We start from the raw sequence: 12,686 nt of genomic DNA on the forward strand, positions 1-12,686 counted from the left end.
CTTAGATTTGCCCATTATTGGGTATAAGTGCCAGGAGATACAGTAACATGACTAAGAGAATGTAGATGATTTGACCCAGATAATTTTCATCTTAAGAAAATTACACATATTCTGTTGACAGTGCTAAAAGGAGTATGAGGAAATACCACATGCTGGTCAGTCAGATGCCAGTGACCACCTACTTTTTTGTGGTCGACGGGAGAAAAATTAGCACAAAGGAAATCAGCCAATGTTCCATTTTATTCCTTATAAAATATATTTCATATTGCTGCAGTAAAAACATTACATTTCACATTTAAAAATTTTTTTAACAATAAAAATAATACTTGGAAGACAGCTGGGAAAGGGAAAAAGCTCCAGTAAGACAAATTCACAGATCCGGGATTTATCCCCCTTTTCCTTGCCCTTAGTAAATAGCCAGTCCCTAGGATGGTATTTATGATTTTACAAGGTGTGACCATCAAAGAATGAGGCAGATTGTTTAAACAGACCAGAACTCATGCATCCAAATGAGTGTTCTCCTTAATTGGGAGGCTACACAATCATGTCAATGATATTACCCCTTCTCAAAACAGCTTTGGAATTGCTCCTTGAGAACGGTCTCCAACTGGTAGAAGTGGGGGACCATGGGTATGGGACATTACAGACAGTATCGAACTTTCTCAATGTATTGGTAAGTTTTGCTGAACTTTTCTTCCCCCTTATTTTTTATTCTTCATTAGAAAAGATGGCTCTCAGAAGTAGTAGGGCTGAGGGATACACTGGGAAATATAGAGGATATAAAAGCAAAAGATAGTAAAAAAAATTAGTTTTAAAAAGAAAAGGGAGGACAAAAATAACTGTCTCCAAAGAGCATTAATGAACTACACTCTTTCTCTCTCTCTGCTTTCATTACCTTACAATCATCACACCTTGTTTTTAAACATAGTATCACCTAGCCTCATAACCCAATTTCTTATCCATGAGTGGTTCTAACCGCTTTTTGTCTGTTTTTGTTTTTAATCTAACACACTCATAAATGAAAAGGATTTATCACCACTGCTGACAGTCAAAAGAACAGAGGGTCTGAAGACAACTGCACAAAAAATGGGGGAGGGGGAATTTCATTCCACAAATGTTTTGAACGGCAGCATTGGAATAAGTACTTCACCTCTTAAGGTGACTCCTTTGAAAAGATGTTCACTTGAACATTTAAGTTTTGTTGGGTTTTTTTTAAAGCAACATTATTCCACGTCACACCTCGTATACTCAAGAAGTGCTGAGAGGTCTTCTACTGAGAAGTGTTCCTTCTACCCTGTCTTCCAACAATCAGAATCCATCACCCGGAGAGGCTGAGAAGTGGAGAGAGAGAAATAAAGCAAACAGCAATTTTTGGACTTGATCAACTCACAAACCACCCCGACAGAGGAGAAAGAATTGAGATTTTTTTACCCCAAAATCAGACCAAATATCAAGGACCAACACAACAGCGAGAGAATGGAGGTGTGACTGGCAAAGGGCAAGAGGCATGCCACCACCAAAGTGGAATAAAAATTAAAAGAGGCATAAGGAGCTGAATTGAAAATCACTTTAATTTTTATTCTGCAGGTTCCATGAGTGTCTTCTCCTGCCTCCCGTTTGTTCTGCTATACCAATGTTACTGGAAAGATACCTCACCAAGGGAAAACTTTCATGCCTAGCTAGTCTATAACTATCCAGACCCTGAGAAGCAACCTTTTTTTAAACCAAAGACGTCTTGGAGGAAAGGCCTAGTGAACATTTTGGCCTCAGAAGAGGAGCCCATTTCTCAGAAAGATCCTTTTACCTCAGGGGGATTTGACAGACGATCAAGGTACAAGCAAGGACTAGTTTCTTCGTATACACAGAGGAAATGGAAGTAAGGAAGTTTTATTCTGGACTCAAATTCAGTTTTGACCCAAGACAGACACACGGGAGGAAGTGGCTTTTTTTTTCTGGCCTAGTTTCTAGCTTGACCAGGAACTAGAATTCCAACTTAGAAACATTTTACAAAGTTACAAAAATATATTCCACTGCCATAAGGCAGTTTTCTCTGATTTCCTCTCTCTCTCCTTATCATCCCAGTCCAGCTTGCTTGAGTGAGTCATGGTATCATGTTATGGCTACATTTGCAATTTCATTTTGTAAGGAGAAAATTTAAGCAAAACTCCCACTTCTTCATAGCTCATAGCAAGTAAATGAACTTTGGTGGCTGGGTGTGGTTCTGACAAAGTCCCAGCTGAGGTGGCTTGGTGTGGTTCCCTGAGTTTCAGCCTTCTATAATGCACATCCAGGTTTCCTCCTATGGGCAATTAGGCACTGGATGGCCTATTCAGATGGGCTCCAGAGAATACTGCATGCCTGTAATCTGGGCTTTATCAAATAGGTTGCTATAAAGTAGAGGGAAGGTAGGAACTGAGAGGAACAAAAGAACCATGCCTTACTTCCTTAGCCCCCCTCAAGTCATGTTCTGCCAAGTCGTTATCAGATTCTCCAAGTGACCCAAGCTCCCAATGCCTAATCTTAGATACAAATACACCATTTTTGCACATCTACCTCTAGAAGCAAGGCACTGCAGCTAAGGGTTTTGGTCCCCAAAGACCTTTAAGGAACGGATATTCCAGTGGTCCCTAGGTCCATCCCACATGGCGTTCACCTAAGTCCTGCAACTTTCATCCCACATCCCACCCTGCCTGCCATCAGCTTTAGAAACTAGGACTTTGTTAAGTTTCAAGGGGGGTACACCATGACAAAGCACAGATAACAGAACTTTAGTGTCTGAGCCTGGGAGTTCATGGGATGTTCACACTGGATATCAGAAGTGTCCTTTCTCAGAGAGGCAAATTAGAGAAGAGTAGAATGTGGGGCCTCTCAACTTCCTTCTCCATTCCCAAGTTGCCACCTATCATGCTCTTATTCCCTTCATATAATCTCCCCCAACTCCCCCTCCCCTCTACCCCCTGCTAGAACCAGTCACCCTCCAGCAGCCTGGAGAGGGGTGGGAGGAGAAAGGCTGTCCACAATGAGAATGGGAGAGTTTGAGGAACCTACGATGGTCTCTTAATGACCAATAAGGGAAAAAAAGGTTAGCAAGATAAAACATATGAAAAAAACCCCAAAGAGGTTTTTGTTGTTGTTTTTAATGTGACTTATTTCTATAATGAGAAGGGTAAAAGATGAAGGGATTTCACTTTGGGTGGCAGCACAAGTTTAAGGAGAGGCTGTAACAACCTCCAGCATTTCCTCACTGAAATGGAAAAAAAAACAAAACAAAACACTTCAATGCTCAAGGCAGTGTTGATTCTCCCTCTGAAATGTGGGAGGTCACTATTATCCTCTGGCTTAGCTTGGTTTGGAGACTCTTAAAAATCCATCATGCCTTGGCTTTCAAGAACCAAATGAGACAGGCTGGGGGTGAAACCCAACGTCTAAAAGAACCCAGAATAAAATAGCTTGAACAAATGTATTACTAACAGATAAAATGTCCTTTCATTTCCATGGATGCTGCTGAATGAAAAAGGATAAATCTTCCTTCTCCTGAAGTTAGATGGACCGCAGAATGCGCTTGGCCAAATACCCAAGCACCCTTTTCTCTTGACTTTCCATTTCTATCAGCATCAAAACTTCCTGTCCTCATGTGGCCAGTGGAGTCACTTTCTAAACAATTCATCCTGCCTCTCCTGGGCACCAAGCAGTCCCTCTGGGAAGATTTTGGAGAGAATGTGCCGACTCAGCAGCAACATCAAGAGAGAGCTGCTCCTTCCATGAGCATCAGAAGAACCTATCCCCAGATAGCTGGGGAAAATAACAGAAGGAAAAAAGAAAATAATTCTTTGGTCTCTGGGTCACTACAGGGCACAAAAATCATCGGCTCTGGCTTTCTCCTGTTTTCTGTGACCAATGGGAAGGAAAAATTCTCTCATTTCCTTCGCATTTCCAAAACCAAAATAAAGCATCCCCACCAAAAAAAACAAAAAATGAAAGAAAAAAACCCAGTTAAACTTTGACCAATACATCCCACACTCAAAATCTGAACTTGAATCGTTAAGTCACTGCTGGAGGCTCAGAAGACACTGCTGCATCACTTCCTCCTCTGGGCTGCCAGGTCAGGGCCTGGGGGGATGGGCTCTGGGACCAGGGAAGTAAGAAGTTGAGCAGGTTCAACAAGTTCAATCCAGGAATCGTTGACAAGCCTTTTTCCACCGACAGGCTGTGCACCACTGGTCCCGATGCTCAATGCCATACACCTTCCGGCACTTCTTGGCTTCTCCACGGGCTTTCCTGTATAAGAGAAAGGGAAGTAGAGAAAAACAGGCAGTGGTGATCAAAATGCAACGTAAGCCCGTTATCTACATGAACCTTTTCCTAATTCCTCAACTGCTGATGAGTGCCTTCCCCAGTAAGTGTGTGATGGCTTGACTCACAAACTACTTTGTATTTAACTACTTTGGATAGATTTGTTTCATATTTTTGTAAGTACCATGAGAACAGGGAGTGTTTCATTCTTTGCATCTGTATCCTACTGCTAACCTACCATGCCACAGTGGGCACTGAGGAAATGCCTACTGACTCATTGATTTACCCACTGTGGGACTGGCCAAAGGAATGGCTGTCTAAATAGTAAAGGTCAGGCAATGGGATAATGGGAAATTCCATCTAAACTGGGTAACTGGAGGTTACATGGGGGTGGGGACGGCGGGGGTGTTACAAAATAATCTTCCACCATCAAGTCTTAATCAGGTTCTCCATCTGTAGGGTACTCCAGAGGAATGGTTACCACACATTTTACTTCCATGTACCTAGAATCCACCTATACTAAAATCTTCGAAAAGTTGAGATGGCAGGAAATAAGGGTGGGTGTCTGTCTGTAGGACTCTCACCTGGTGCTGCTCTGTGATCGCGGTGGTGATGTGACAATCAGGTGGGATTTCAACGTAGGTGGTGGCTGCTGGGGTTCACTGAGGCTTAGTGACCGGCTCCGGACCTATACACAAGAAAAAAGGAAGAGGCACTGCAGATAAGGAAGGTATAAAGGTAATATGTACACCTAGCTAACGTTCTCAAGCTTCAAGCAATACTCATTGAACCTACACCATGTTCTGGGTGCTAAATAGTATCTCTTTGTATGGTGTCAAAGATAACATCTTAGAGAGAATATTCAAGGTGAATAGGAACTTGGCAAAACAGAATTTTGTGGAACTGAGGGTGAGGTGAGTGAAAAGGGAGGTGCATTCCTTTAAACCAAGGGCTCTTAAATCTTTTGTGTATCACAGATCCCTTTAGTAGTCTAGTGAAGCCCATTCTCAGAGTAATATTCTTAAATGCATAAAATAAAATAATTGGATTATAAAGGAAATCATAGTGAAAATCATAGTGAGTCTTAGTGAAAATAAAGATGTAATATTCCCCATCCAAGTTCAGACCCATTGATATCTATCCAAGGTCCCTTGGTTAAGAGGTCCTACTTTAATTAAGTGCCACTGAATAGACAGAAGAAGAATCCAAGACTGGCAGAGGGAGAGCCTGCCCCCTGCTATCCTCTGAACTGTCTAGATCCTGAAGCACTTTCTAAAGACTGTTTTAGTGGTCCACCTCCTTATTTTAGACGTGGCAAAACTGATCTCTGTTCTGGCTCTCTTCCTAGGATTTGCTGATGTGCACGAACCTTCCCTAGAGGACTAGAATCTTCTGTCTGGAATGAGTTAAGTGCTTACACACAAAGGAAATGAGTATGACTAACTAAGAAGGTTCATTTTAATCTTAAATTAGATAGTGGAGGGTACAAGTGCCATTGTATTCTCCCTCTTCACCCCTGCAGGCAACATACTCTGGTTGGGAGTGGAGCAAGAGGTGTCCCCTTCTTGTATTCTTCTTTACCATACATACCCACTTTTCTCTCTTTTCTCAAGTGCTGTTATGAGGCTCATATGAGAAAGTGTATAAAAAGCACATTGCAAATTTTAATACACTATATAAATGCCAGTCATTATTTTCTTTTCCAACTTCTTCCTTCCACTTCCTTTTTCTTCTTTCTTTATTCTCCCCTCCCTATACCTAATCCTGACACTAAATTTCTATTTTCTTCACCATTTTTCTGAGGGACGCACCCTAATGTGTTCCATATTTACCAACAACTCCAACCTTCTTGGCACATTTAGCCATGATGCCACCTGCAACTTAGATCAGCCACGGACACCCACAGGCCCAGTTTACTTCCAATGATGTCATTTGGGGCCAAAGGAGTTCTCTGATCCCAAATCTAATTCAAAGATTTTCTCAACAATAAATTCCTATAGTCTCTGGTTCCACTGGGGATGGATAGACTGATCTTTCTAGGACTTCATGTTTTAGAAGGAGCAGGTGTTATCTTTGCCTGAGACATTACCTCCCTCTCTCCCATCTTCCAGGTATCTGAAAGTTGCCTTAGAATCACAATGGGACTTACTGGAGAAAGGGATGGGATAGTAGAAGTGGCAGCAGCCCAACTAATGCTAGTATATATGTGTGGAGATACTGGGATCTGGATTGATGGTAGTGCCTGAGAGAACAGAAAAAAAATAAAATTAATATTATTATAATCGAGCTAAATATATGTAATAATCAAATAAATCTAGCAAAGGCTAGATCTTGTAAAGTTTTTAAAAACAGCTATTTCTAACCAATTTTCACATTACAATGTGGAGATATGAGGTCTGACAAAGTAATGTGATTAAAAAAAAATAGAACATACATCTGAACATATCTCTTACCCCCCTATCCCCATGACTACTGCCATCTCACATACCTACACCTCTTTAGGGTTGACGAAGTACCTTCCGCACAGAAGCCCTGTGATAGATAGACTACAAAAGGATGACCTCTACTTGAGAGAGAAAGAGTCTGACACTCTGACCACAGTCATACAACTAGCTAGAGTCTGAGGCCATATACACATTTACATCCACTGGCTGCAAGGCCAAAGTCCTTTAAACGGAACAGAGACTCTGAGAGGGAGGGAGGGATTTATTAAAGGCCTATATGTGCCAGGCACTGTGCTAAGCTCCTTACAATAATCTTATTTTATCCCCCTAACAACCCTGTGAGACAGGTGCTAGGATTATTCCCATTTTATAGTTGATAAACTGAGGCAGAAGACACAGGTTATGTTTATTAAGCCTAAGACGATTCAAAACAATGTTCATTAGGCTCTGAAAGCCACTCTCAAAACCTAGTTCCAAAACTACTATGAATAATGGCAGCATCCCTGAAATAAGTACACAGCCCCTAAGATGACTACTGATAGCTACAATGCTCATTTATATGTCTATGTCTCAGATTGTTTTAAAAATCAGTCACATGACTTTATAGTAGCTAATATTTCTATTTTATAAAAATATACTACATTACAAATATTTGTATAGAGGGAATATTTCAAGCATTTAGTGCAGTGTCTGGCAAATAGTACATGCTTAATAAATATTTTTTCCCTTCTTTTCCCTTCCCCTCAGAATGTTAACCCCTATTCCTGAGAATGGCCACTTAGAGCTGTTGCTAACACTTAAAGCAGAAAGTTGCTAGTGAGAGGAGGAAAAGAAAGGGAAGAAATAAGCACTTATATTGTGTCTACTATGTGTCAGACACTGCTTAGTACATTTACAAATACTCTCATTGGATCCTCACACCAACCCTAAGAGACAGGTGCTCTTACTATCCTCAATGAACAGTTGAGGAAACTGAGGCACAGGTTGTCTTGCTGGGAAGTATCTGAGGCCAAATCTGAATTCAGGTCTTCCTGGCTCCAGACCCAGCATTCTAACCACAGTGCTACCAGATGCTTCTATAATAAGGAAAAGAGATGTAAAATGCCTTATAAATTGTTACTGTTTTTCAGGTGTGTCCAACTCTTTGTGACCCCTATTTGGGGTTTTCTTGGCAAAGACATGAGAGTGGTTTGTTGTTTCCTTCTCCAGCTCATTTTGCAGATAAGGAACTAAGGCAAATAGGGTTAAGTGACTTGCCCAGGATCACACAGCTATTAAGTGTCTGAGGACAAATTTGAACTCGGGTCTTTCTGACTCCAGGCCAGGCACTCTGTCAACTATACCACCCAGCTGCCCTGCTTTGTAAATTAGCACAGACTTAAAGTAAGAAAGGGTTTTAACAAAAGCTGAAAAAACTCATAACAATATTATTTTCCTCTTCTGGCTTCTGATTCTCCTAATTATCAGAAATACCTTGTTCAATTCAACAAGCCCTTATTCCTTTGACCAAGAGAGTCTGCTCTGAGGCTTATATCCTAAAAAAGGCATTGGGAAGAAGGTTTTCATATACACCAAAATATCTTTAGTACCATTTTTTTGTGTATAACAGCAAAGAATTAGAAACAAAGTCGATACCTGTTAATTTGGGAAATGGCTAAACAAATTGTGGCACATGAATGCAATGCAAGCTGCAAGAAATAATGTGTGTGATAAATACAGAGAACCTGGAAAGAGCTACATGAATTGAAGCAGAGTGAAGCTAGCAAAGCCAAGAGGCCAATATCTACAGTAACTACAGCAATGCAAATGGAAAAAACCACAAAACAATTAAAAAGCAACATGGCAAAATTATCAAGAAGAAGCATGGCTCGATGAGAAGGTGCTCCCAATCTAGCCTTCTGCAGAGGTGAGAGGTCTTTGGTATTTTACACTGCACGTATTTTCAGACTTTCTAAATGTATTGATCAGTTACGCTGAGTTTTTTCCTCTTCTTTTTTTTTTGTCTTTAAAATATACTATTTGCCATATGGTGTGGCTCTTTGGGAGGAATAGGCAGAGGGATACTGAGGGAAACTATGGTGATGTACAAAAACAAAAGACATTTAAAAAAAAACCCAAGTCATCTACTAAGCTTTTACTAAGAGCAAGGCACTAAAGGAAACAGTCCCTATCTCGACCTAACATTCTACATGTGCAGAAGTAAATATGAAGTAATTTCATGAGGGAGAGACTTAATAACAGGGAGAGTTCAGAAAATGCCTCCTGGAGGAAGTGGTACAGGCTGTGCTCTGAAGGAAGCTAAGATGGTGGATGTAAGGAGGAAATGCATTCAAGACATGAGGGACCACTTGGGCAAATGAAAGCAAGGCAGGAGATGAAAGATTATGGATAGGGAACAGCCAGTGGACCAGCTTCATTGACTCAGGGAGTAATGTTAATGAAATAACTGGGAAAACAGGAAGCAAGACTGTGGAGAGTTTTAAATACCAGCCTGAGAAGTATGTATTTTGTCATACAAGCAATAGGGATGGAGACATTGAAGCTATTTGAATAAGTGACAACATGGTCAGGTGGTTGTTAGGACCATCAGTTTGGCAGATGTGTGGAAGACAAATTGTTCATATGTATTTACATATTCTAATAAGCTATTTTTTTTTCCTTTCTTGAAATCTAACATATACCTAAGGGTCTCCCCACCATGTATTACCAACACAGCTAAGGGACAAACAAGACAATACTAATCAGACATGGCCACCCCAGGGGACTGGAACATTTAGAAGCACTGAAAAAATTACAAGACACATCCCTGCTTTGTAGATTTTCCACATATTTTACAGGAGTTTTTTAGAGTAAGTCTATAACTTTTCTCTAAGTCAAATGACAAATTGGCATTATGGAGAGTTTACCGTATACCCTTAAGATGGAATGGGAAGAAGAGAGATTTGCCCTGGGACCCTGACTATATTTACTGTTTTATGTTACCTGTTACATAAATCCCAGTAGTAAGGAAATTTCCCTTTCTCTGGGCTCCAATCCAATCTGGTTTCCTTGAGAATAATCTAATTTGAATTGTTCTGGAGAATTATTTATGGGAAAGGATTAGAAGCTTGGCTAATGGGTCAAACCTTAAGTCAACCACAGTCTAGATCAGAATGCCCAAACATTAATCAGGTTTCCAGCCACCAATGGCTATGACAGGTGCTCAAGATCATTCAAGGCAACACAGGAACACTCCAAGTCTATGTTTCTCCATACCTGGTATGCATGGTCAGCCTGAATATGCCAAAAGGAGCCAGGGGCTGACTTGCTGAGAGTGCCAGTGGGCAAGTAAGGTTCCAAGACAGGGTGTTCCAGGACCAAGGACTCAGCCTGGGGCAGGGGTGGTGGTAGGATGGCAAGGGGTGGGTTGGTCAGATTCTGGATGGGAACTGCCTCAGTCGTGGGAGTAGCAACAGCTGCAGCAGCAGCTTCCTCCTTCATCTGCACCTCTGTGTAGTAGAAATCCTCCTCCCGTTTCCACTGGTCAGAGTCCACACTGTCCCTATTGGAAGAAGGCATCATAAGGATTCAAGTTAAGGTAGCAGACAACTGCACTACTGACTCTAGGAAAGTCACAGCAGTTTGCCAGAAAAATAGAGGCAAAAGAGTGAAAAGAGAAGCTTGACAGGCTGCAAGAAGAGGGAGGAAATATCCCAAACTGGCAACATGAATGTCAAACCAAGGATGTCTATGGGCTCTATACTGACTCCAAAGGTGGAAGGGACCCCTTTAGGAAGAAACTAGCCACCTTCACCTTCAGTCCTCCAACCCTATAATACCATGGGTGGAGGAAGAGCCCTGTTCTCTTTTCACAGAAGAGGCAAGCCTGAGGTGGGGAAGGGAAGTAATCTGCTTGAGGTGTGTAGTGGCAATTTAGATTTGAAGATCTTTCCCATCCATTAATAGGCCATTGTGACCTGCTTATGTCACAGGAAGCCTAAGTCTCGTGTGGTGAGAGGAGCTTCCTGACAAGAAAAGGAAGTTATGTTACAGGAAATGCTGGGGGGGCTGGGGGGGAGGAAGAGGGAGAAGAGAGAAAGGGTGGGGAGGGAGAGAGGGAGAGAGAGAGAGAGGAAGAGGGAGAGGGAGAGCGGGGGGAGAGAGACACAGATAGAGAGACACAGAGAGAGAGAGAGAGAGAGAGAGAGAGAGAGAGAGAAAGCGCGTGCACGAGAGAGAGAGTGCGTGAGCGCGCTGTTATGGCTGTTAATGGTCGTTGTGACTGTTAGAGCTGAGGTAAAGCAAGTCGACCTCTGATAGCTGAATAGACTGTGACAGCTGTAGTGTGGGTTTGTTTTTGGGAAAGCCCCAGCAGGGGGTAGGAGAGGTTTTAGGATGGCAAGACTCCATGTTGTGATATTATGTATCAAACGCTTTGCTGCTGTGATGAATTGGGTAAATAGCTTGTGGGATATGGTTCTCTGGTGTCTGGATAAATGGTTTACTTCTCCTACCTTCTATGTGGAGAGTCTCGTATACTTTGTGATACAGAATTACACAGGCATTTTGACAACCACCATCTACATTGTTATTATTGCCTTACTGATGACACATCTGTAAGGACACATCACATGTGTCCTTAAAGGTGACGGAGCAAATAAGAGATTGAACCACAGGAAAACCAGGAGTCTTCTCTGCCAGCCTAATGGCAACAGATGACACTGTTCTAGCCTATTAGTCAAGATAGCAAGAGTACCAGGCCCTGGGCTAAGCAAAAACAGCCCCTGCTCTCAAGGAGCTTATGGTCGAACAGAGGAATCAGAGAGGAACTGTTTCTCCTTACACTTGGGAAATCCCCTTTCTGAAAAATACAAAGAACATCTCTCTTCATTGTAGGCTTCACTTGACTCTCTGACAAAGAATTGCCCTGGGCAGCTGAAGCTGTGAGTGGGTTTCCACCATGATGAGACGCTCTATCAAGCCTGGCCCAGCTCTTTATGGAGGCAGTTTCCCCTGGGATAAAAGTGTCAAGAGTCAACAGAGTCTCAATTTTCCTCAGGAAGAGCCAGCAAAGAACCCAGCTAACGGGGCTTAACAAGCCTGTGTTATGAGCTATCAAACCTAAGCAATTCCTCTCCCTCCACTCAGAAAGTGGGACCATTAAAACAACTGCTAATTCAGCAAGGAAAGAAAAAGACATCATGGGAGGTCCCTGGTAACACAAGTAATACAGGCACTCAGCAAATTTCCTTCTTTTTTCCTCATTAGGACTGAAGGAAATTGCTTTTGACAGTCTCCAAGAAAGGGCACCAGGAGCCAGGGAGAGCTTTTATTTTTATCAGTCTTAGCATGCACTAGGAAGAAGAGAGAAGGCAGATGTACCAATTTCTCAAAAGCATCTTGGGGCAGAAGGCTATAGAGAAACCACAAGGACACCAAAGTAGGAAAAGAAACACCTGAGAGATGAGGCCCAAGGGAAGGTCTGGCACCTGCCCCTTGACTTACCCCAGGTGGAGGGTCTTGACATGCCTCTTGATACCCACAATGGAGCGCAGGACTTTGCCGCAGTTTGGCCACAGACACTTGTACATCACCTTCACTGAGTTCTGGGGAGAAAATAAACTCTAGGCATTAGGGGACATTCCTTTTTTCCTACACTCCCTTTCCCACCTAAAAGAGAATGAGACAAGGTGCTGATTCACTCCACCATTTTCAAGACTGGGTTCTTGAGAGTCAAAAACATTGCTCGCTGAAAAGCTTGGGCCCTGGACACTAGATGTGTCCTAGAGGCTTGTGCAGTGGTTGGTACTACGAGAGGGAAAAAAAAAAAGACTAGAAACCTCTATGTAGGGGTATAAGCAATAAGGCAGAGATTAGTATGAAAGCTACAAATCAATAAGCAAGAATTAAGCACCTTTCTAGGCACTGGGGATAAAAAAATTAAAAATCAATCCATCCTTGCCTCAGGCA

General features: G+C 42.1%; 1 protein-coding gene across 1 annotated transcript in view; it reads right to left on the reverse strand.

The window, feature by feature from the left end:
- Positions 1-219: 219 nt before the first annotated feature.
- Positions 220-12,686, reverse strand: part of ZNF395 (zinc finger protein 395) — a 73,494-nt gene continuing 61,027 nt past the window's right edge. The window contains exons 7-11 of the mRNA XM_036751541.1: positions 12,222-12,322; positions 9,993-10,278; positions 6,443-6,535; positions 4,878-4,981; positions 220-4,278 (exon numbers count right to left, since the gene is read on the reverse strand). Of these exons, the coding sequence (XP_036607436.1) occupies positions 4,167-4,278; positions 4,878-4,981; positions 6,443-6,535; positions 9,993-10,278; positions 12,222-12,322 (696 nt within the window). The 3' untranslated portion in view covers positions 220-4,166. The remainder of the gene's footprint in view (positions 4,279-4,877; positions 4,982-6,442; positions 6,536-9,992; positions 10,279-12,221; positions 12,323-12,686) is intronic.

This window comes from Trichosurus vulpecula, chromosome 3 (assembly GCF_011100635.1).
Source record: "Trichosurus vulpecula isolate mTriVul1 chromosome 3, mTriVul1.pri, whole genome shotgun sequence".
NCBI lineage: Eukaryota > Metazoa > Chordata > Mammalia > Diprotodontia > Phalangeridae > Trichosurus > Trichosurus vulpecula.